Source organism: Triturus cristatus, chromosome 10, assembly GCF_964204655.1.
Source record: "Triturus cristatus chromosome 10, aTriCri1.1, whole genome shotgun sequence".
In the NCBI taxonomy this organism is placed as follows: Eukaryota; Metazoa; Chordata; class Amphibia; order Caudata; family Salamandridae; genus Triturus; species Triturus cristatus.
Genome location: NC_140593.1, coordinates 96,965,552 through 96,988,865, shown reverse-complemented (window position 1 = coordinate 96,988,865; position 23,314 = coordinate 96,965,552). Strand labels below are relative to the sequence as shown.

General features: G+C 44.7%; 1 protein-coding gene across 2 annotated transcripts in view; it reads right to left on the bottom strand.

Moving 5' to 3' along the window:
- RARB (retinoic acid receptor beta) overlaps positions 1-23,314 on the bottom strand; it is a 1,132,713-nt gene that overhangs the window by 344,113 nt on the left and 765,286 nt on the right. The window contains exon 1 of one of the 2 annotated variants that reach the window (XM_085630535.1): positions 1,010-2,317. The exons of the other annotated variant lie outside the window; for it this stretch is intronic. Within the exon in view, the coding sequence (XP_085486661.1) occupies positions 1,010-1,166 (157 nt within the window). The 5' untranslated portion in view covers positions 1,167-2,317. Of the gene's footprint in view, positions 1-1,009; positions 2,318-23,314 lie in introns of those variants that run through there. 2 annotated transcript variants of the gene reach the window in all.

The following is a 23,314-nucleotide window of genomic DNA, read 5'->3' as shown; positions in this document are numbered from 1 at the left end:
TACGTACATACATGTACATCGCTTAGAAGCAGAAAAACTGTGGTATTGAGCACTACATAAAACCAATATATTATTATAACCCCACTATTATACACACAGATCACAGCACACACAACAGGACCATGTGCTAGCTCTTGTACACCCATGTGTGTGTACATATGTAGCATTTGAAGCCCGGCACACCCGAGCCTACGCACACCCAGTCTCGAACATACATGTACATAACACATTGATTTGATTTTATATTCATAAAGCGCAAACTAATGCCCGGGGGGCGTCTAGGTGCCCAGCGTAGTCTCGGCACTAAAATCATGAATCCTGAGCTGTAGCACATCAGGTTCACCCAAGCCCATGAACAAAGATATTGTACATATCTAAGCCTTTTCAAGCCCCCAACACACGTGAAATCTATGAGCGAACACACAAATATCACCACAAACCATGGTGCATGGACACATATCTAGTTCATGCAATCCAGGCCACCATACACTCAGGTGTATCAGGAATTTGAACCCACATTTTTTGGCAACCCTGACACCACATCTTCTGGTGCAGGAATACATAGGCTGTGATCCAGCATTCCTTGGCAATCCCGGCCACCACACCCAGGTGCACAAACACACATCAAGCATATGAGCCACATGTCTTGGCATCTAAGGCACGGGTCCCAACCTTTGTCTATGCCCGCAACCCTTGGAAATGTTAGAGTCATGTTTGCACCCCCTACAAAAGTAATATCACATTTGAAGCTGCAAAAATAAACATACTTTCCCTCTTTGTCGCACCCCTGAAATGCCATCTCACACTCCCTGGGAATGCGGACACCCCAGGTTGGGAACCTCTGATCTAAGGCAACCATGTTCCCTTGTACAGGAACACATTTGCACATGTCTAGCAAATGTTTACTCATCTCTTTGAAACATAGGCTACCACACACGTTGTATGAAGATATATTGTGCACAAGACCCCACACCTTTTGCCTCCAGCCCACACCAAAAGGGGAACCTACATTGCGCGCTGTGTCGGTGTTGCCAGTCGCTCTGTGCCAGCCCATTGAAGCAGGCCTTGAGGGCTTTCTCCTGAAGCATGCACGAGGACGGGCCAGTCGTGTAGAAGTCCAGCATGTGCCCGGGGCTCACAGCCAGCACGTCCATGCAGTCAAACATGGTGCCACTTTGGCAGTGCGTCTTCTTTAGGCGCTAGGTAAAATGGGGCGCCAGCGCGCGGCCAAATCCATCCACTCTAGGCCTGCTGTCCAATGCCAGGCTCCAGGTCTTGACCCACCACAGCATGTATGAGGGAAGGCCAAGGCAGGTTAGAGGGGCGTCATTTGTTGTAACCTCAGAAGGCCTCTCTGGTGAGTGAGAACTCACAACACCTTACTGTTGGGCACGGGGTGTGGTCCTCTCTCTAGCAAAGCTCTCAGAATAAAAGGAAGTCATTCTCTATGTGGAGAAGGGTTGGTGACACCAAGGCTTGTTTGTATATAACTTGCATTAGTCCAATAAATGGTATCACCAAGCTGGTGTGAGTGCCAATCTGTGGGGTTCCGTACTGAGGAGGAATTGAGGGTGCTGCTGCCCAAGGGGGCACCCACCAATAGTCACACCAGCGGTGCAAACTCGAAGTACTGCAGCACCTATAGTAAAAGTCCAAAATACAACAGTGCTCAGAAACTCAAGGTCGTCCAACTTCAAAGGACGGCAGCGCACAACCCGCTGCGCAAGTGCCTTTCATCCCCTCATGTGACTTCTTGGCGCTTCTTCTTCTTGGTCGAATACAATGTTTCACCACCTTCATAAAACCTGCTGTGAGAGCTAAAAATATGCTGCAGTGGTCCAGCCCACTGTGGACGACTTGGGTCGCAGCAGTCCAAGTTGGCATCTACTAACATGAGCTCGGGGGCGTGTAGAGGGCAGGTACTGAGAGTCCCTGGGACCCAGCTCTAGGAGCGCTCCTTGCGGCATCAAAAACTCAATTAAAATGTAAACATGTATGGGACCCCGAGGAAGACCAAGTCCAGAGATCCGGCGGGCATGGATCACACGAGCCCGGTACTCAAGGCGTCTCCGCGGCGTCCGATGAACGGTGCCACCGCCTCCGCAAGATGCAGCCGGGTGGGCGAGAAGTGCCCGCTTCTGGCGTGACGCCGGGCTGGGGCGTCGAGCCGGCGGCCCCCGAGCCCTGTGCAGCGCGGGCTCCGGCGCCCATGCGTCCCGTGCCGCCGAGGAGCTGCCCGCCGAGAGCGCACTACTTGTGCGGCACGGGAGCCGACCGATCCGATGCCTAATGTATGCGCGTGAACTCCCGGTGAACCCTTCCTGCGCGGGCTGCCGACCTTCACATGACCCGCCGGGCGTGACGTCACGCGCCCGGGACTCTCCCAGGGCTTAAAAGCACCGGCAGCGGCGGCGGAGGGAGCAGAAGCGGCGCTGCCGGCCGGGAGTGGAGAGGGCTGCGGGATGGGGGCGAGAGAAGGGGTGCTGTGCTGCCCCCCCACCCCCTTTCACCAGCCGAGGAGAGGGTTTCGGAGGGGGCGAGAGATGGGGGCTGTGCTGCACTCACCCCTCCGGGGGAGACTGGGGTGCAGTGCCAGACAAGGGAGAAGGATGCGGTGTGGGGGTTCCTGGCTGAAGATCGGGGGCTGACAGGGAGAGAGAGGCGACACATGTGGGATCGGTGCGCCCCCGTAACGGGGGGCACATGAGAGTGGTGCCAGACAAGGGGAGAAGAAAGGTGCTGAATGGGGCTCCAGGCTTCGGGTGTGGTGATGGGGGGATTGCAGACAGGCAGAGGCGAGAGATGGGGGTTCTATGCTGCTGCTCACCGGAAATGGGGTATTGAGGGCACTGTCAAACGGGGTGGGGGTGAGAAGGGAAGGTGGGTGCTTCCTACTGTTGTGGTCTTTGGGAGCTGGGGGGTGGGCACTGCAAGGGAGGAAGTGAGTCTCTATGTTGGTGGTATAGGGGGTGACTGTCACAGAGGGAGAGGGGACTGTATACAGGAGGGCGGTGTTGGGGGGGGGGCGGGTCTGTATTGGTGGCACTCTGGTGGGCGCTGTGGAAACTGAGGGACGAGGGCTTCCATTTTCGGGAGCCGAGGGCATACTGGGGACCCCATGGCTGATCGCGGGCTTCGGGCAGGGGGGTGGGTGGGTGCATGCTACTGAGGGGAAGGTAAGCGGTCACTAGGGACTGCTGAGATGCACCAGTGTAAAGGGGGCGAGGCTGAGGGTCGCTGAGGGCGCGAGGGGGTTACCCAACTATTGCTACTAGAAATGCTGCACACTTGGGGCAGAGGGCGGGGGCAAGGTCTGCGTGGTCTGCTGAATAGATGGCGGACCCCTAACCACACCCACTGCCGTGCCCTCCTGCCCTCCGTTTCCATTCACTGTACTGGCATTCTTCCACTCACACCCAGGATCTCTGCACTCCTGCTTCGAGTTGGTTCACGAGTTTTATACGCGCTCTACAAATATGTACGTAACCGAACCATAAACCAACAACACAGACCCCCCCCCCCCCAAAGGACAGTGTCCGAGTGGGGTATCCGGGGACCCTCGCTAGGAAAACAGCGCGGGCGCGTTCCTCTGATTTAAATCAACAGACGTGCGCTCTGTCTGGATCTGTCTGCGTACCTTTGAGTTTGAAACAGCGCTGTATGCACAAGACTCAAGGCGCTTGTGGATAAAGAGAGTTTGAAAACCATTCAGGCACAAGTGTGGGGTGGGTTACGCTGTGCTTGCTGCGGTGACCTCTGGCCTTTACATAGTCTGGTGGACTGATCGACTCCGCCTTTCATCCTTTCAAAAATGATTATATGCATTATAGTGTGTATGTCACAACCCCCATGAATAACGTACATACATTTAACGCGAACGGAAGTAAGGAAAAGGCACATTCTAATCCAATCGAAGAATTTCGCCGACCGAGTCCTGGCGCAAGCAGCATGGACGTGGGACAACGTGTGAGCTGCTGACATCCGTGTTTGCCTACAAGTCACAGCGCCGAATCCGACTGTAGATAAACGAGCATGTTTCAAACAGCAGCAATAACACTTTTTATTTACACCTCTTGGGAATTAGATTTTTCGTTCCCGTTAAAAGAAACGCATTAATTCCCCGCCACGCGCCATTTGGTTGGTGCAGTTCGCGTGGCACAGGCTGGCAGCACCGGAGCTGAACCCTGTGGGCAAACACCTGTTTCACCACACCGGCCAACTCTCCCTGCTATCGTTAGAGGGCTCTTTCTCTTTTTCCTGCTGCCCCTCTAAGCTGTGTTTTTGTAAACTTTCCTTCTTTCTCACTTTTTTTCCTTCTCTCGTTCCTTCACTCCCTCTTTCTCATTTATTTCCTTCCTTGTCTCTTTTTTTATTCTCTCTTTCCCTTTTCGTTTCTTCTCTTTGCTTCTTTCTTAACTTCTTTCCTCCCATCTTTCTTTTCTTTCTCTTTCCCCTTTTCTTGCCTTCTTTCTTGCCCCTTTTCTTGCCCTTTGTCTTGTCTGCCTTGCTTTCTTTTTTCTTCCCCCCTTTCTTTCTCATAGGCAACAGACTTGAAGCCAATGCCAGATTGATTGATTTTTTAATTTAAGCAGTTCCTTTCGGTGCCAGAGAGTACCATGGCAATGTGTGGGTTTTTTAAAACCCCAAAACATTTTGCCTGTAGAAAATATTTTTTTTTTAGATTGGTGAGGGCCCATCATATTCCCAAACAATAAAGTTTAGCAATGCCCATGACTTATCAAAACAAGAATTGTTAGAAAGCTGGCATCGAAAGCCAGACACATTGGCTTTGCCAAGGCTTTATTTTTTTTGTTGCTTTTACTCGAAATGGGCACCCTACTTCACTTGGCACCACAAACGACTTCCTACTTCGCCTACATGGATGGGACCGGGCTCTCGAGGAAGCCGTGTCCCGTTTGCCCATCAGTGCGCCTCTCCTGCAGGGCAGTCACGCTGCCCTCTCCTCGCAGAGAGGGCCGGCGGAGGGCACCTCCTCCGTCGCCTATGGACTGCCTGCCCCTCACCCCTGGAAGTGACTCTTGATGCACGAGCTGCCTACGGTGGCTTCCCTCAGCACTCAAGAGCCAGGCGGGCACTTGATGCTGAGAAACAGTCACCGAGGGGAACAGAACCGCCCTGCCCTCTGCAGAGGAAGTTTCAGCATTGGGTCTGCGCTTTTAACTGCTCCTGTAAACACCGGTGGCTCCGGAGCCTGCTTCTGTTTGTAGCAGGGCAATTCCTTCACCAGCAGGGCTGTTGTACAGAGCAGGCACATTCACAACTTTCAGATGCTTGCAGGGGTGTAGTTTCCAGTGGTGCAGCGGGTGCTGTAGCACCGAGGCACGAAGGCTTGAGGGTCCCACTGAACCCTGGTTATTGTTGTATTTCACAGTTCAAACAGCAGCCAGGGAGCATATTGCCAGCCGTGTCCCGTGGAGGGAGTTCCGTGGGGCGGTAAGGCGGGGGAGGGGCAGGGTGGGGGGGGGGGTTCTAAAAACCGGAATATGGATAATTGCAGGTAAGTAAACAATTAAATAAATAAAACGAATTTCGTATCGCGCGCTGCATCGCGATGCAGCGTGCGCTACGAAATTCGTAAATGGTCGGAAATCTCGAGAAAAGGTTTCATTTTTCTGAGATAACTGAGGTGGAAGCGGGCGTTTTTAGTCAGTGATTTGATGTGATGTTGCATGTTGAGGTTCTTATCTAGCGTGATACCTAGTGATAAGGAGGAGTCTACTTCAATTGGTGTGCATTTCAACGCAGTGATCATTTTGATCCATTCCTTTGTCTCCGTAGAGTTATTTGGGGGGGGGGGGGATTAGGAGAAACTCTGTCGTTTGAAAGTTAAGCTTGAGGAAGTTAGTTGACAGCCATTGGGCTGTCTTTTCGAGAGCTCGGTTCATTAACTTTAGTTCTTCGATCGAGGAGATCTTGATGTACAGTTGGGTGTCATCCGCGTACATGTGGAAGGAGATGTTCTCCTGCTGTAGTAACTTGGTGAGAGGTTCAACGTAAAGGTTGAATAACATGGGAGATAGTGTGGAGCCCTGCGGAACTCCCAACAAGTTCAGGGAGGAAACGGAGAGATTGTTGTTGATCATGTATGATTGCTTTCTGTTTTCCAGAAAGGATTTGATCCACAGAAGGACTTTACCCGAAAAACCCATCCTGTTTTCTAGCCTTCTTAGAAGTTTGTCGTGATTAACCGTATCGAAGGCCGGTGAGAGGTCAAGTAGGACTAGCAGGCATGTTTTGTTGTGGTCCAGAGCTTGCAGGGCATCATCTACAATGTGTAGTATGGCTGTTTCTGTGCTATGTCCAGGTCTGAAACCCGATTGGTGAGTTGTTCAGAAGGTTGAAGTGCGAGATGTGTTGGTTTAGTTGTTGCTGCACACAATTTTCCAGTACCTAAGCTATCATAGGAAAAAAGATACATTACACCACAAGAGACCTGTGCATCTCAGGTGATGTCATAGTTGCTGCTTCTGTGTAGGTATAGGTACATTTATAGAAGAGTTTATGCCTGTCACCAAAACCCTAAGAAATGTCACAAATAATGCATATAAATCCACAAGATAACTGATCACAGCAGACCATGTTTAACATTACTGCTTCTGTGCACAGAAGGGTATTTTAAATAGAGCATTTTTCTCCAGGCAATTCAACTTTACCAACTGGCACTTGCATACATGTGTGTCTCAGTTAATTACAGTTTTTGATCAACTAAAATCCTCGTTTCATCCTATGTCCCATTTCTCCCCTCTCTGATTCATCTCAAATCTTTCAAACTACTATGATCCCTCAAAATATACATTTGAATCTCCCTACAATTTTTTCACCCATGTCACCCAACCAACAGCCACACACCATCTCAACTTAAACAAGCATTTTCAATGCAATCGGTCTCGCCTTTGGGACCTTCTATGCATTTAGCTATGCAGCACATTAGTCTGGGTGATGAAACATCTACTGTTCTTTAACATGGAGGGACAGTAAGCACCAAACTCCGTGACACGCCAGGTATGGGAACACATGGAGAGAAATATTGCCTTTCAGCGGGAAATGGTATAGTCCAAAGCTCTGTTTGAAATATAGAATCAGGGCCTTCTGTGCTCAGATCACTGAAAATACAAGATTTGAAAAAAATATTATTGTCTACAAGACAATTTCTATGGACTGGAATCTAGAGAATGCTAAAGTGATTCTGGTATTTTACTGACCTCTGCTGGTCGTTTTCTATCAAGACCGTTAAATACAGGCAGTTGAACAGAAAAAAAAAGTCCCTAAGCGGAAGCAGACAAGTTCTAGGGCTGATCTCCAGAGTTCACAAAGTACATACACAACAAATAAGAATATACTAAAGTATATACAAGAGGTTTTGAATGCTGGGCCTAAAAACAATAACCAACCACCCCCCCTTTGCTGAGCCTTTGCCATCCTTCTATCCCTACTCTAAACTCTGCCAAATACACAATAAATCAAGAGCACAAAACAAACCAAACACAACTAATGTACGTGGGAAAAAAATAGTATCCTACTTTCTATCATCCTCTTATCCTGGGCTCCGGCGTAGCATGCTACTCGCAGCAAAGTGCTGCGACGCCTCCTCAGGAGTAGCACACGCTATATAAATGCAATTTACAATTACAATCTAGGGCTGACCAAACCTAATCACCCAGTGCCTCTGGGTGAATAAACATAACTGTTATGGAATACATGGATCAATCCGTGTGCACCGACAATTAAATAGAATGCAGCCATTAATTAGTTGGTATTTGTGTTAAAAGATGGATAAATTAATGAGCTGAGAAAATATGTTATTTCTACTGGCTCTATTGCTCTGTGGAAACCTGCTGTGCCCACATGGCTTAAAAAAAAAACACGACGCTACGGACGCCTACTTTCCCTTACACAGCTTTAAAAAGCAGCACTATCCTGCAGAGCTCGGCCCTTTTCAACAGTCCAAAAAGGTGACAAATTTGACTTACTGTAAAATGCATCAATACGTAGGTGATTTGGAATAGATCGAGCTTATTCACCCACACCTCTCCCTGCCCACTCTGCAGCCTTCAAGTGCTCCGCAGAGCTCTCCCTTCCTTGCGGTCAAGAAGAATTTGGTACTGGAACAGAGTGTGATGTGCATTCATTGTCTACTGTCCCATCACTGCTTTGGGGTGGTTGTCTTCCAGACATCATTTTCATTCTTCTCCTCAGAAACATCCTTTGTGCAAAGTGATGGCTCTCACAGTAGGTAGCAGGGAGGCTGGCTCCAAGCAGGAGGGTCGAAAACAAAGGCATAATGCAGGGGTGGGCGCAGAGTTGTACTATGCGGAATTCCTGGAGTAGCACAAAAACTCAGTGTAATTCTGCAGAGTTATGCTCACACATAGTGTAGGTCTTTACAGCATGTTTTTTTTAACTTACAGGCTGCAAACCCTTCCTTCATGCTGCGTAGGTGCTGCTGACCCCTCGCCCAGTCTCGTAACTCTGCTTTCATTTAAGTTCAACTCCACAAACCGCTGTAGTTGCACTATTGGTGGGAGCTTCATTGCTGAAGTAAGATCATTCCCACAGCTGGGCAGAGTAATTAGGAATTACCATTCCTACCTGCACTTGAACTTCATCCGCAACACTCCATCCATATCCATACCCATGCTCTGCTTTCTGCTCTCCAGCGCCTCCACTGCAGGGATGTTTGTAACTATGAGTGAAGTTGTGCGGTGATTGGTGACATAATCATTCCAGTCCGGAACCCGGTGAGGGTGATCAAATCACACCTAGGGTTGGGTCTGTGTCTGCAATAGGAGAAACCGCACCCTCGACTTGGGAAAACCACGCCCAGGGCTGCTGCCATCCCTGCTAATAAACACATACACAACAAACCACGCTGTCATAGCAAGATGAGCACGAGTCACGTCACTACGGGCTACAGCGTAACTCCGCGTTTGAGAGACAGTGAAGGAGGGGCCATGCATGCACGAAAATGAAACGGGACTAAGTATGGTGCAGGGAAAAGCCAAGCACCACAGTCCACTCCCAAGTCCTCCTCAAGACAAACAAGTCAGCCGACTCCACTAAAGGGAGCACTCGCATGAAGCCAATTCAAAAAGCTGACCTCAGGAGAACAGGCAAGATCATATAAATCATGGCGATAGTAAATCTCAAGAGAATATCAGCATGCCTCATAGGGGTAGTGCCGATAAACTCCGCTATGCACAGCTGACAGAGTATTTGCCACCTTTGTACTCCAAGCAGAGCGCGGTGTTGGAATAACTGTGAATTCCGCCGGCGGAGCGGAGTTTACTGTCCACCCTTAGTATAATGGAGTGTGAGGTCTCTTAACTGGTTTGTAATCAGCCTTCCTGAAGCAGTAATCGCTGACAGTCAAAAGAGTAGGCTCTGCCCAGGAACGTACTCACCTTGAACAAGAGAAACTGCAGTCTCAGCGCTCACCCCTACCATCTACCAAATGGCAGTGCTCAGGGAGAACTAGTCAGCAGCCCATTTACTAGCAAAGTACTCCCGGAATTTCTAAAGGCATCCATGTCTCCTTTCCCTTGCACGTGAACGTTTTGATCTCTGCCCTCCAGCCAAATGTATGTAGGTAATACTGCTTGGGGAAGCTACATCCGCCCTCCAACTTCAGCTAGGATGAACCAAGGGCCATCCAAAATGGATTCCACTGGTCCCAGTACTTGGATTCTCACCACACACAGAGTACTACTACCACACATAACGGCACTTAGCATGCTCACGGAGTGTCAGCACCAGGGTGTGGGGTTAACATAAGAGAGTACGTTTACATGAGAGGGGTCAGTAGACACCCTCTCTCGACACAGAGAAAATGGTCTGGTCATCATAAAGATTCACAAAACTCAACCAGCTGCCACCACAGCTCTATGAGATTCACCCAATGCATGGGCAATATTCAGTGCTTGCTATGAGGGCTCGTTTGGTGTGCCCCCCTCACCTTACCAGTGAAATGCCTAGACCTGTGAGCACATTAAATTAGCATGATGTCAGGGTCAAACAAAAAGCCAGGATGCCAGTTTCACATGCAGTCAGAGACTCAGTGCAGGGGTACATACTTGATCACCATGCACAGGACATTTTTGACATAAGATCATATGATCATGGCACTCAAGAAAGGAGCAGTGTGCTAGAAACCCAATGGCAATAAAACAAAAAAGAAATCTGGTGCCCTATCCAAATGAATCATTGGTGTGTGCCTGGCAATGCTCCCTGGTGCAATCGATGAGAGGAAGGGGGAGGGTATTTAAATCCAGAGACATGTGGAAAACCGCATTCTGAAAGCTCATGAATAAAAGATCTAATGCAGCAGGAAACCTGTTTCTATCGTCTAATTACAAGAGTTGCACATCCCAAGAAGAAAGCATTAGCTCCTCATGTTGAGTCCTCGTTCCTGTCCTTACACTTGCAGAGGTTCGGACCCACTACCAACATGTCCTATTGCAAACTTGCTCCCAAAATGTTTTTTGAAATTTTAGTTCACATATCTTCCCCTGGTAGGATCCATGAAGGGTGCACTATCTAGAATTCCTCCTGTTGTTTTCTGCCTGCCCTGCATAGACGTTAGCAGTAGACTCACAAGTATTTCCAATCCCAATCTGGTCAAGGCGCTCCAGATCCTTGTCCAAGGCTTTTTTGGTGTGGCCGGATGGAGGTGGGGAGGGTGGGGGGAGGTTGAGGTGCAGACACTTCTTTGAAGTTTGCTTGCAGTTCCAGGCCGGGCCATTGGCTCGGTAGGCATACAGTACTTCCTGAAGTCTAGTGCTGGCTCTGGGGATGCGTGAGGTGACAAGATGCTGCATGTCACCATGTGGCTCATTCTGCAATGGCTCATCACATGTGGCGGGCATGCTGACTTGAGACAGCTAAGATGGTGTCCTACAGCCTCTCTGGTGCTCTGCAGTTTTTCTGGGATGACACAAGTTACAGGCAGTCTGCACCCAGGTATGTGGATGTGTGATGGTGTTGGTTCCTTAGTGAACATCACTGAGCAATTTTGTTGATCATAGAAGGAAAACAGTCAGCTAAGCTCAGGCAAGAGCCTTCTCCTGCAGGAGAGTCCTCTATGTCAGAGGCTGCTTCTGGGGTTGTAGGGCGTTTGGAGGTCCATGCGCTGGCCACCATTGGCCTTGACCTTCTCAAAGTTGATTAACTACAGAAAGGGCAATGCGAAAGGATTTGATCCGGATCCCTGTCTCTCCTCCTTCTTCCTGTACTTCACCAGATTATGATTTTGACTCCCATATTTTGGTGCTTTCTGAGCTAAGAGGCATGTGGTGGATAATAGGAGGACATAGCTTAACTTCAGAAACATTTGTGCGACAAATTGGGATTTCTGGCTGGGCTAGCTCAATGGACTCTCCGGGCACCAGTTCCTGTTTATTATCGCAGCTTTGTTGCCCTACCTTTAGGATTCCGAGTGAGGGCCGGAGTCCACCAGGGTTCTTTGCTCTTGTCTTTTGTCTTCCTGCTGGCCCTAGACTGGATCATGAAGACATACAGAGCAAGGAGAAGAAATGAGATCCAGTGGACACCCTGGATGCAGCTCGACGACATGGAGGTTGTAGATGATGTGGCCCTACTCTCCCATACCCATCTGTAGATGCAAGAGTAGAACGACAATGTGGCACCCTTGTCAGCACAACATGGCCTCAACATCCACAGGAAGAAAAACAAGCTCCTGGGGGCTAACACGGCCAGCACAACTGCAGTCTCTCTTGCAGGCCATGCACTAGAAGAGGCCTTCACCTACCTGGACGGTGTTATAGACATGCAGGGTGGTACAGATGTTGACGTCAAGGCAAGAATCGGCAAAGCATGGGCTGCCTTCATTCAGCTATAGAAGATCTCAAGCTCCGAAGACCAACTTGCAAACCAAGTTCAGGCTTTTTAACACCAACATTTTGTTTGGAGCAGAAACTTGGAGGGCAACAGTGACCACCACCAACAAAGTACAAATCTTCAACACCTGTCTGAGGAAAACCCTCCAAATCCACTGTGCAAACATGATCTGCAACAACAACCTTTGGCAGCATACATTTGGGCAAGATAGGTCACACCCTCCTCAAATCTGCATCAAACACCACTAGGCAATCCCTGACTTGGTAGTCTCGAGGGAAAAGGAAAAGAGAAAGGCCAAGAAATACCTGGCGCTGAGGCCTCGAGGCTGACTGCAAGAAGATGGGCTACACCTGGAGTCAGATTGAAAGAAAAGTCCAGGGCAGAGTTGACACAGGCGTCCTGGTTGATGGCCTATACCCCAGGAGGGGAAGTAGGCATAAGTAACTAAGTAATCTAATTACTCAAATTGTTACTTCCTCGCCCCAGACTATATGTCCAGTCTCGCTTTCTTCTTGGTTCACAGCTTCAAATAAGGCTTGGATAGTTGTGTGACCAAAAGAAATCCTGAGTAGCGCCCAGTTAATGGGTCACACCAGTGGAAGGGGTGGGAACTAAAAAGAAATTGGAGAAAGTGTATGTGGGACCTGCTGTCAGGGAGACAGAGCCTCCTCAAGTGTGATGCCTGAGAGGAGGAAGTAAAAGCTGGTGTGACGGGATAATGTGGTAAGTAATCTCGGCAGTATGCAAACATTGGTTCAGATTAAAATGTTCTATATGTGATTTAACACCTTTTATCACGACGGCTCATACTTAAACGGTGCATTCTCTGAACTGGCTTCTATGTGCACCTGTAGTGTTTAGGTTTTATTTAATGCAATTAAAGATGTTACAAGTTAACAACCGTTTCCCAGCAGCCACTTCCTCCCTGTGTAAAGGGGTCGGTGGAGACTAGCGTGCTTGTGCTGCCAATCGTTTGGTTCTATATTATTCACCTTGAAAACAAGGAGAGGGGCTCTGAACTCCAAAGGGATGGAGCACCGAGTAACTTAAATGTTAAAAATAAATATACCCTTTGGAGAGACTCTCATAATCACAATTCATGCCAGGTGTATCCCCACATATATCCTCACTTTCATGCACATTCCACTCAGAATGTTAAAGCACCTATCGTCAAAACAAATGAATATAATCAAAATAATTTTTAATGAATATAAAACTGTACAGATGTAAGAATCCCACAAAGAGGATTCAAATGTAAAAACTATTTTATAGTGATAAAAAACACAGTTACTCCAATATGGAATAAATCATGTACCTAAATAGGAGAGTACAAAAAGACAATACATTTGTCATGTAATTGTTAATTTGGACACAATTTCAGCAGCACAAAACATGGGTATCGAATCCCTGTCTAAAGCTAACTACTACTTGAAACCAAATTTAACAAAAAGGGCGTTGACACGTTTCGGTAGCACATTTACAATAGGGCCACCTTCTTCTCGCTCCCTCCAGGATCAATGCAGATCCTCGCTCCCTCCAGGATCTCTGCAGAGCTTCGCTCCCTCCAGGATCTCTGCAGAGCCTCGCTCCCCCCAGGATCTCTGCAGAGCCGCGCTCCCCCCAGGATCTCTGCAGAGCCTCGTTCCCTCCAGGATCTCTGCAGAGCCTCGTTCCCTCCAGGATCTCTGTAGAACCTCGCTCCCTCCTGGATCTCTGCAGAGCATCACTCCCTCCTGGATCTCTGCAGAGCCTCGTTCCCTCCAGGATCTCTGCAGAACCTCGCTCCCTCCAGGATCTCTGCAGAGCCTCACTCCCCCCAGGATCTCTTCAGAGCCTCGCTCCCTCCAGGATCTCTGCAGAGCCTTGCTCCCACCAGGATCTCTGCAGAGCTTCACTCCCCCCAGGATCTTTGCGGAGCCGCGCTCCCTCCAGGATCTCTGCAGAGCCTCTCTCCCTCCAGGATCTCTGCAGATACTCCCTCCAGGATACCTGCAGATCCTCGCTCCCTCCAGGATCTCTGCAGAGCCTCGCTCCCTCCAGGATCTCTGCAGAGCCTTGCTCCCCCCAGGAGCTCTGCGGAGCTGCACTCCCTCCAGGATCTCTGCAGAGCCTCGCTCCCCCCAGGATCTCTGCGGAGCTGCGCTCCCGCCAGGAACTCTGCAGAGCCTCGCTCACTCCAGGATCTCTGCAGATCCCCGCTCCCCCCAGGATCTCTGCAGAGCCGTGCTCCCTCCAGGATCTCTGCAGAGCCTCTCTCCTTTCAGGAGCTCTGCAGACCGTTGCTCCCTCCAGGATCTCTGCAGAGCCTCGCTCCCTCCAGGATCTCTGCTCCTCCTCACAGGGCATACTGGTTTTGGCCAGCAGGCAGAAGGCTGGTGCTCAAGACACAGGGCAAGTGTTCTTGACTTTCTGGGTGATGTGCCTCACCCATCTAGGAGACTAGCCGACCTTGGTCCTCAGCCCTGGTTCCACCTAAAAGTCATGGCGCTCTTGTCTATGCTGGTGAGCACCTGGTGGGACTCATGCTCCCACTTTCATTGCCTATCTCCAGACACAGATGGGATTTAGTGTTTGGTCCTTTGCTGTGGGTGTCAACCCCTTTAAGTTGCTCTCTCCTCCCTCCTGCCCTTTGTCAAAGGGACAGCCTGACACAGCAGGACCATCTGCAATTCTGACTGACCTAAAACACAAGCCCAGGGAGTAACCGGGGATCACTCCAAGCTGTCAGTCTCCACTGAAATATGTCTCACAAACGTTCGGACCCGCCATCTCACCTGACACTGATCCTGGGCCCCACTGACCAGTACCTCTTCGTGGAATCAAGGAGACCATTCTTGGTATACAACACACGCCGCACGTACAAGCATCATACGCCGCGTGGCGCTACATACAGTCATCATGTAGGCCAAAGGTGAGTACACAGAAGCTTAACTTTATATGAGTGAGTGAGTAGGCACGACTCCAGTGACACACGTAAAAAGGCCTCTTCCCACTACTGATTGTTATGAAACACAGAACGGGAATGCTGCCCCCACTACACTTGTGTCATTTCAGTCCTGGCAAGGACAGTAGCTTTCTACTACTACTAAGGTGGTGCTTGGAAAATCCCTTCCAGTCTAACAGGACTGTATTACCATGAGACAGATCTAGGTCAAGAAGCACACGCATGATCCATGTTCGCTCATGACCAAAAGTCAGTGCCTGAGTCCAAATATCATTGCAGCTGAGGCACTGGAGCAGCAGTGCAAGTCTGTGACCATGCAGGGGACTTTTCCCTTACAACAAGGGTAGATAAGGGGTAAAAAGTATTTGGAATTATTAAAATTAGTATATAAATTATTTATGTAACAAAAGATGCATTAGTGTTTCCTTGGTGAATGGGCCTTTTCATGCTTTTACTTTCTCCATGATATTTTTGGACTAAATAAATCACAATGTACTTTTTTACTCCAGGAGTAATTTGTCCTTTACGAAGGAGTAAATACATAATTGAAATTAAATGGCAGCTTAATATTGGATTTATGTCTCTGTGATGCAATGTTATATATCTTTTTCAATTTAAGAGGATCCATTAGATGACCCGACAGCCTATGGTTTAGCTTCAGAGGTGAGCAAGGTTGGGGCCCAGCTCGAGATGCATGCCTGGCTCAGCCCTTGTCCCTTTGGCATTGACAACTTCAAGCCAAAATACAGCTCAGCAGAGGATATCAGAGATCCGCCTTTTAAAATTTTCAGTAAAAAAAACACAAACAAACCAATAATTAAAGAAAAGAGTGACCCCTGGGTGCAGTAAATCTACAAAGGTTCTTTTCTGCTCTGTGTTCCTGCAGCCGAGCTGTGCTGCAATCCACATATGCCTCTTTGAAGAACCCTGGAAAGACAAAGTCCTTTTTATTTAAAAAAAAATCCGTGTAATTGCTCAATTTAAGGGGCTGACTCTCACCATTTCTACTGTTTAAGTCAGGATTAGGCTTTGACATTAACATTCAAACACTTTCCTCCTTTCCTGGCGCTTAATTTGGTACTCAACAAAGACAATGTTATAAAAATATTATCAGACTCTTTTAAATCAATTTAGCCATGAAATTATCAAACGCAAAGCATTGCCCTTTGGGGGTACGGTGGAGAGAGAAGGAAATATTTACCCTTGGCTGACACATTGCGGAACCTTCAAACCTGGGTTCAAAACCCCGTTGTCCCCCACTGGGCCAAACTGTGTGATCCTCAGCAAATCAGGTTACCTTGCTGAGCTTGAAATCTTAGACCACCTTGAAGAAATGTAGTTCTACTTGTGAGCTATATAAAGCATCACTTAAGTATGGTTTAATATACTATAATATTGGTCAAAGTAGTAAAATAATACTAGCTACATGTACAGTGCACATGAGAAGCTAACAGCTCTTGGCTCAGTCGTGCTGTTCACTGACAGAATATCCCCATACCATAATACTGAGTTATAAATATCAATGTCAAAAATATCAACATCCTATATTTATAATGGTAAGCACAAAAATATCCGAAAAAAATATTGATGTCATGAATATAGTTGTACAAAATATATATTTTTATATATATCAAATAAAGGGGTCGATTCCGATCCTGTATTTTTTTTTTCCGTACGACTCGTAACCGTATTTGTTTCCGTACAAATCGTACAAGTCACGTCCGACCCGTGAAGTACGATTCATACAGGAAAAAGTACATATGGATCGGCCCGATCTGTACGAATTGTAGCGGGAAAAGTTGTACGAGACGAACAAATCGTAAAAATACAGTCCGAGCGTACAAGTACAATCCGGACCGGCTTTCCGATTTATCATTCGTACAGAAAACGTCCCGTGCACGGGGAATGACTTGTACATATGCAATGTCGGTGTACGCACCATACATACGCAATGACTGTGAACGCACCGTACCCACGCATTCATTGCATGTGTACGGTCCGTATCACTGTTCTAATGGTGCCGTAGGGGTACGTGTGCAACGCACCGTACATGTCCACTTCCGTTGTTGCGGTATGTAGGGGTTGCTGGACACGCCCCCCCAAGTGCCCAGACCCTGGTGGTAATGTATGGCCTCCATATTATAGGTTTGGCTTTGAGTATGGGGTTTGTTTCCTGCCCCTCACCCCCACCCTGGCCCCTGGGTGTTGTTCTCACCTTCTGCGGCATGTGCGTCGAGTGCGGTGCACCAGGTCGTAGGCCAAGGGGATGACACATACGACGGGGTTCATGGCATGTACATCGCGTACCGGGGCTCCGTTGCGTAGCGGTTCGCGTCGGACTCTGCTTTTCTGGCTGTGTTTGACTCCCGTAAAAAAAGAGCCGTACGGAGTGACGTAGGGACGAATCGTACTTGCTGGGCCGGAAACCACTGCCTGAATACGTCCGGACGTCGCGTACAGGCTGTTCCGGATCAGAATCGTAGTTTTTTTTACCTGTACGGTCTTTTGTACGATTCGTACGGAAATAGGCTTTCTGTACGAATCGTACTTCCTAGGTTGTAGGGACAGTTTACCGGGTACTAGTCGTACGGAGAAAACGCTCCGTACGACGATTCGTACGGCCTTTTTCCAGGATTGGAATCGGCCCCAAAGTATTACATATTAAATATATTAAGGAATAAAAGTTATTTAAAAAATGATTTAATATACATTTTAACAAATGCAACAAATAAATGTAATTTTAAAAAGTTAAACGAACATTTATAATAATTTATATACATACATATATTTACTTTAAAACAATTATTAAACTAATAATTTAAATGTATTTTATAATTTAAAAATGATATAAAAATGTAACATATATATATATACATACATACATTTACCAATAACATAAAACCTATTAAAAACATTCTATTATAAATCAAAACATTAAACTATTTAAAAATCTTTAAACATAAATTTCCCACTCCAGTCAGTGCAACAGTAGGGAAAGTGTTGGATAGCGTAGGGGTATAATTTACTTTTCCCACTCCAGTCAGTCCAACATTAAAAACAAACAAAATATTATCAACAAAATAAAAATATTAAATATTTGGTCTGTACAATTGCTAAAAATACAAAGGAAATTGCAATGGCCAACAGGAAAATCTGGAAAGTTAAACAACTTGTAAGAGCCAATTCGTACTATACATAATTGAATCCCCATGTTCTCTTAAGTATGTGGGCAGTACGATATGTGAACTCAAGAAACGCATATTGGAACATGTGAGGGCAACGATAAATACAGACCGGAGCAACGCTGTTGCAAAACATATGGAAAAAGAACATGGTGGCAATTGGAAAGAACTTAAATTCTATGCAGTCGAAGAAGTAGAACGACATGTGAGAGGTAGCGATAGAGAGAAAATCTTAAGACAGAAAGAGTCACGCCACATTGTATTCTCCCGGACATTAACTCTGAATGGACTAAACCAAGATGAAGAAATATATTCACATTTGTAAATAGGAACGCAGTATCCCCTGTTTCTCTGATTTGATCAATAAAAACATGTATTGCACCTTCCCTTTTGTAAATATAATACTTTTTCACTATTGGGCATATACAATGTTTCACCACCTTGAATTTATGTCACTATAACTGGGTATTCAATTTTTTTTTGATCACTAGGGTACACTCTCAAACCACAGAAAGGATCTTTGACAGTAATAATTTTGGTAAAATTGAAGTAAGAATGTATATTAGATCGCGGAAATGTAAAGATGATTAGTCCTTACACTTACTAGCCATCGGAAGAGAACATAATACCAATGGAGACTGTTTGCCCACCAGAGCGCTTGATTGTTAGATGTTGCTGTTACAACAAGAACGAAGGAAGTGCCCATAAAAATGCACCCCTATTTTAGGAAATGTAATGATGGCAACATATTATTGATTAAAAGTGGCGTAGGACAATGCAATTATTAAGCTGCTCTGATATTATGAAGTGTGATCTACACCGATCTGTTACATAAGTGGACTAACTAGTAACAACATAAGTGTCAATAGAAATAGAACGAACGAAAACAAAAATATTTAGATAAAATAATTGTTGGTAACTGGAGGCAATGTGCACCCTAATTGAGGTATTCACGTATGATTTGTGTCACATTTTTCTATTTTACTCTTTGATTTAGCTTCTTTATTTATAGAAATCTGGTAAATGGTTGTACATTTTCTACAATATCCACAATGCTAGCGGCATCTCACAGGAAATGATGCAAAATGTTTGTAACTTTATTAATAAAATGAAAAAAGCTGCTGGTTGTTTGTCCCCGTGATCATATTCTTTGACGAGACTGAAACACGTTAGGTTAGTGCTGACTTGCTACAATACATTTGTAACTAATGAAGAAAAGACTGGATTATTATAATATTTGGGAAAAACAGTTCTAATATATATATATATATATTTTTTTTAAATTAAAATACATCTACATTTAATTAAAAAAATTATAATGTTAAATGTATATCACAAATACTTACAAATATTATCTTAAATTAATAAATAATTTTCGAACAAATAATTTTTTTATATAGAAATGATTTATTACCAAAACATAAATTATTACATAAATATAGTCTATTTACTTCCTACCTATAACACCACACAACTCACAACCCACATAAAAATATGTATTTCCATAATTAACATAATTAGTTAACAATTAAACAAATATTATTAATTAAAAAACAAATGAAAACACATAAAATGTAATTAAATTCCCGCCCTCTGCACCCATAATCCCCACAACCCATACCTACAATTAAACTGTAAAACTGTAAAAAAAATAATTACACAATTAAAAAAGAAAATTCAATCAAATAACGAATAGTAATTAACAACTAATATCAAGTAAGCAACATTAATTTACTCCCCACCCTTCACCTCTATAAACCCAAAACAAACACACGAAAAACAATTAAACAATTACCCTATTTAATTACCAATTAATTAATTAATTTAAATTGTCAACTAACAATTAATTAAAAATCAATTAAAACCCCACAACCTGCAACTAAATTTAATTACATAATTTCTATATTTAATTGTCAATTAGCATTCATTAACAAATTAATTAAATAAAAATAAATTAGTTTGCACCCTTTACCCCTAAAAAGCTCACAACCCACACCTAAAATAATTACACAATTACCATACTTAATTGTCAATTAATTAATTGATATTACTTAACACTTAATTAATAATTAATTAAACATAAATTACTTCCCACCCTTTACTCCTACAAAGCCCACAACCCACAGCTAAAATCAATTACACAATTTCCATATTAAATTGTCAATTAAATAATATTAACAGCTAATTATTAATTAATTAAACAAATATTATTAATTAAAAAACAAATAAACACATAAAATGTAATTAAATTCCCACCCTTTGCACCCATAATCCCCACAACCCGTACCTACAATTAAACTGTAAAACTGTAAAAAAAAACTACACAATTAAAAAAAAAATGCAATCAAATAACGAATAGTATTTAACAACTAATATAAAGTAAGCAACATTAATTTACCCCCACCCTTCACCTCTATAAACCCAAAACAAACACACGAAAAACAATTAAACAATTACCCTATTTAATTACCAATTAATTATTTAAACTGTCAACTAACAATTAATTAAAAATCAATTAAAACCCCACAACCTGCAACTAAATTTAATTACATAATTTCTATATTTGTCAATTAATTAGCATTAATTAACAACGAATTAATTAAATAAAAATACATTACTTTGCACCCTTTTCCCCCTAAAAAGCTCACAACCCACATCTAAAATTAATTACACAATTACCATAATTAACTGCCAATTAATTGATATTACCTAACACTTAATTAATAATTAAACATAAATTACTTCCCACCCTTTACTCCTATAAAGCCCACAACCCACATCTAAAATCAATTACACAATTACCATATTAAATTGTCAATGAATTATTATTAATTAACAGCTAATTACTAATTAATTAAAAATAAATTACTTCTCACCGTTTACCCCTATAAACCCCACAACTCGCACCTGAAATTAATGACAGAATTACCATGATTAATTGTCAATTAATTAATATTAATTAACTAATTATTAAGTAATTGAAAATAAATGACTTCCCAACCTTTACCCCATAAACCCCACAACCCACACCTAAAATGTATCCCAAAAATAAAAAATACAATTAACATTATAAAATCTCAATTAAATAAATATTAATAAATAAACATATTCATTAATTTATTATGATTAAATTACTTCCCAACCTAGTCCCCTATACACCCACAACCCGCTATGGAACAAAAAAATGCAAAATGTAATTAAAATAAAATTCTTAACTCCTAAAAATTTAACACATATTGAAAACATAAACAATACTTATACAAAAATACATCACATACATTTAAAATACATACTATAAAATACATAACTAATTAAAAAATCGAAATTTTAAACAACTATATTTTTGCAAATGATATCAATGACTTCTATATTTTTAAAATCGATATTTCTTACCTTAAAGTTGATACTATTGACCATAATAATCTTGCTGGCGATATTTTTGTGTCACAATATTTCAAACTTGATATTAGTGTTAGTAGACATTTTGAATTCGATATTTTGACTGAATACCCAGTCGTGCCACTGTGCCAGGACATTGGAGATTGAAAGAGCTCATGTTTAACAGTAATTCGTTTTAGCCAATGTCAATCGAGTAATCTAATGTAATGTACTAAAGTGAAACGACTTGGAGGAATAATCCATTTATAACATGAGAAAGTATCATATTTTTACATAACCTTTGCCGTTTCATGTTCATGTTGAATCTGTTGTTGGCGCGGCTCGTGCTTTGGCTCTAAGAGCAAAGTTACACCCAGACCGAGCTCTGGCTCGCCTCTACCCATGAAGCCCATAGTTTTCCCACTTCTATTAAGCTTGTTCAAGTGACAGAAAGAGGTGAGTTTAAGGGTGTGTCTAAAGTCAGAAGACACCTATTAGCTTCATGGAGAGTGAACAGAAATTCAAGTGCTGGGCCACCACAACTGAGAAAGCTTGGCTACCACACTGCCCAAAAAAAGAAAATTGGCAATACAAAAAACAAGCATTTGCACTGCAATAGGTCTTGCATTTGCAAGATTTTGAGCTATTGGCATTGAAAATGACAATGCCTTTTATTTATGTGTTTTGAAAACCTGCAAGCAACGACTATAAGTACAAAGTGCACATAAATAAAAGGCATTGCCAATTACAATACTAATAGGTTAAAGTTTCGAAAATGCGAGACCTTTGCATTGCAAATGCTTGTTTGGTTAAGCTATAACTGTTAAATTAAAAAATAAGGTCACTATTATAAACGGCTCCACTGGCGATGACTTTGTAATTAAATTTCACACAATATGAAGCAGCAAATGACAAATAAATGATGAATGCCCTAGCATACATTTGCATATATTTGCGTATGTATACACCAATATTTTAATTTGGTTTACAGACTGGAATAGACTTTGGTGACGAGGGGAAGGCAACAGAGGACAGAGGCTATAAGGGAGAAGCAGAGGCTGAAACCCATGAGACTGAATGTGCAGCAGAAGTCAGGGGCTCTGGACAGAAGTAGGAGTGGAGAGCTGGACTAGCTGAAGCTAAGCGAGTGAGACCAAGATGTTCGAATGAGACCCCGTGGGGTGAAACGCCTCACCTTTTATAAATTCTGAAGATCTGATTAGCTCAATAGATTCTGCCATGCTGCCGGGGGCTACTGCTGCCACCGGGGGAGCCGTCCCGTATCATCAGTGGGGCAGCAAGAGGGACGCAGCCTGCGAGACAAAGCACACCTGGTTTGGCAATGTCTAGAAGTAAGTCGAAGCACTGGAAACCCGGAGCTGGCCTGGCTGCCGCTGCTATGCCACTGACTCAGTGCCCTGGCGCCGTCCTTGCCCCACGGCTCCCCCTTTCAGCCCGCTCCGCCGCTTCTAATGCCAGCTGCTGCCCTCCATGATATTACCCGAAGCAACAAAATCACGTGGTTATTGGGCGACAATCATGAGGTCGCTAGGGGAGCTGTTGTTAATGCTTTCTTTCGTCTGAACACGCAGCGGCCCAGGGTGGGCTGGAAAAGTTTGTATCTCTCAGCGGCTTCACTCTTTTGTTGTTCCCGCCTCTGTCTCAGCCAAAGCTGGGACAGGAGTGAAGGTGTCGTTGTTTGGGCAGTCGAGCCGGGGCACAAGGGAGGGAAGAGCCATGACCACTGAGGCCGCTCTGCTCGCTGCTACGGATGACAATCACACCCTGCTCGACCAAGGTGAGATTTCAGCCCTCATCCTCCTGGACCTTTCAGCAGCCTTTGACATCGTCTGCCACCACACCCTCTGTGCAATACTCCACGACGCCAGCATCCGCGACAAAGCCCTTGAATGGATCCGCTCCTTCCTCGCCGGCT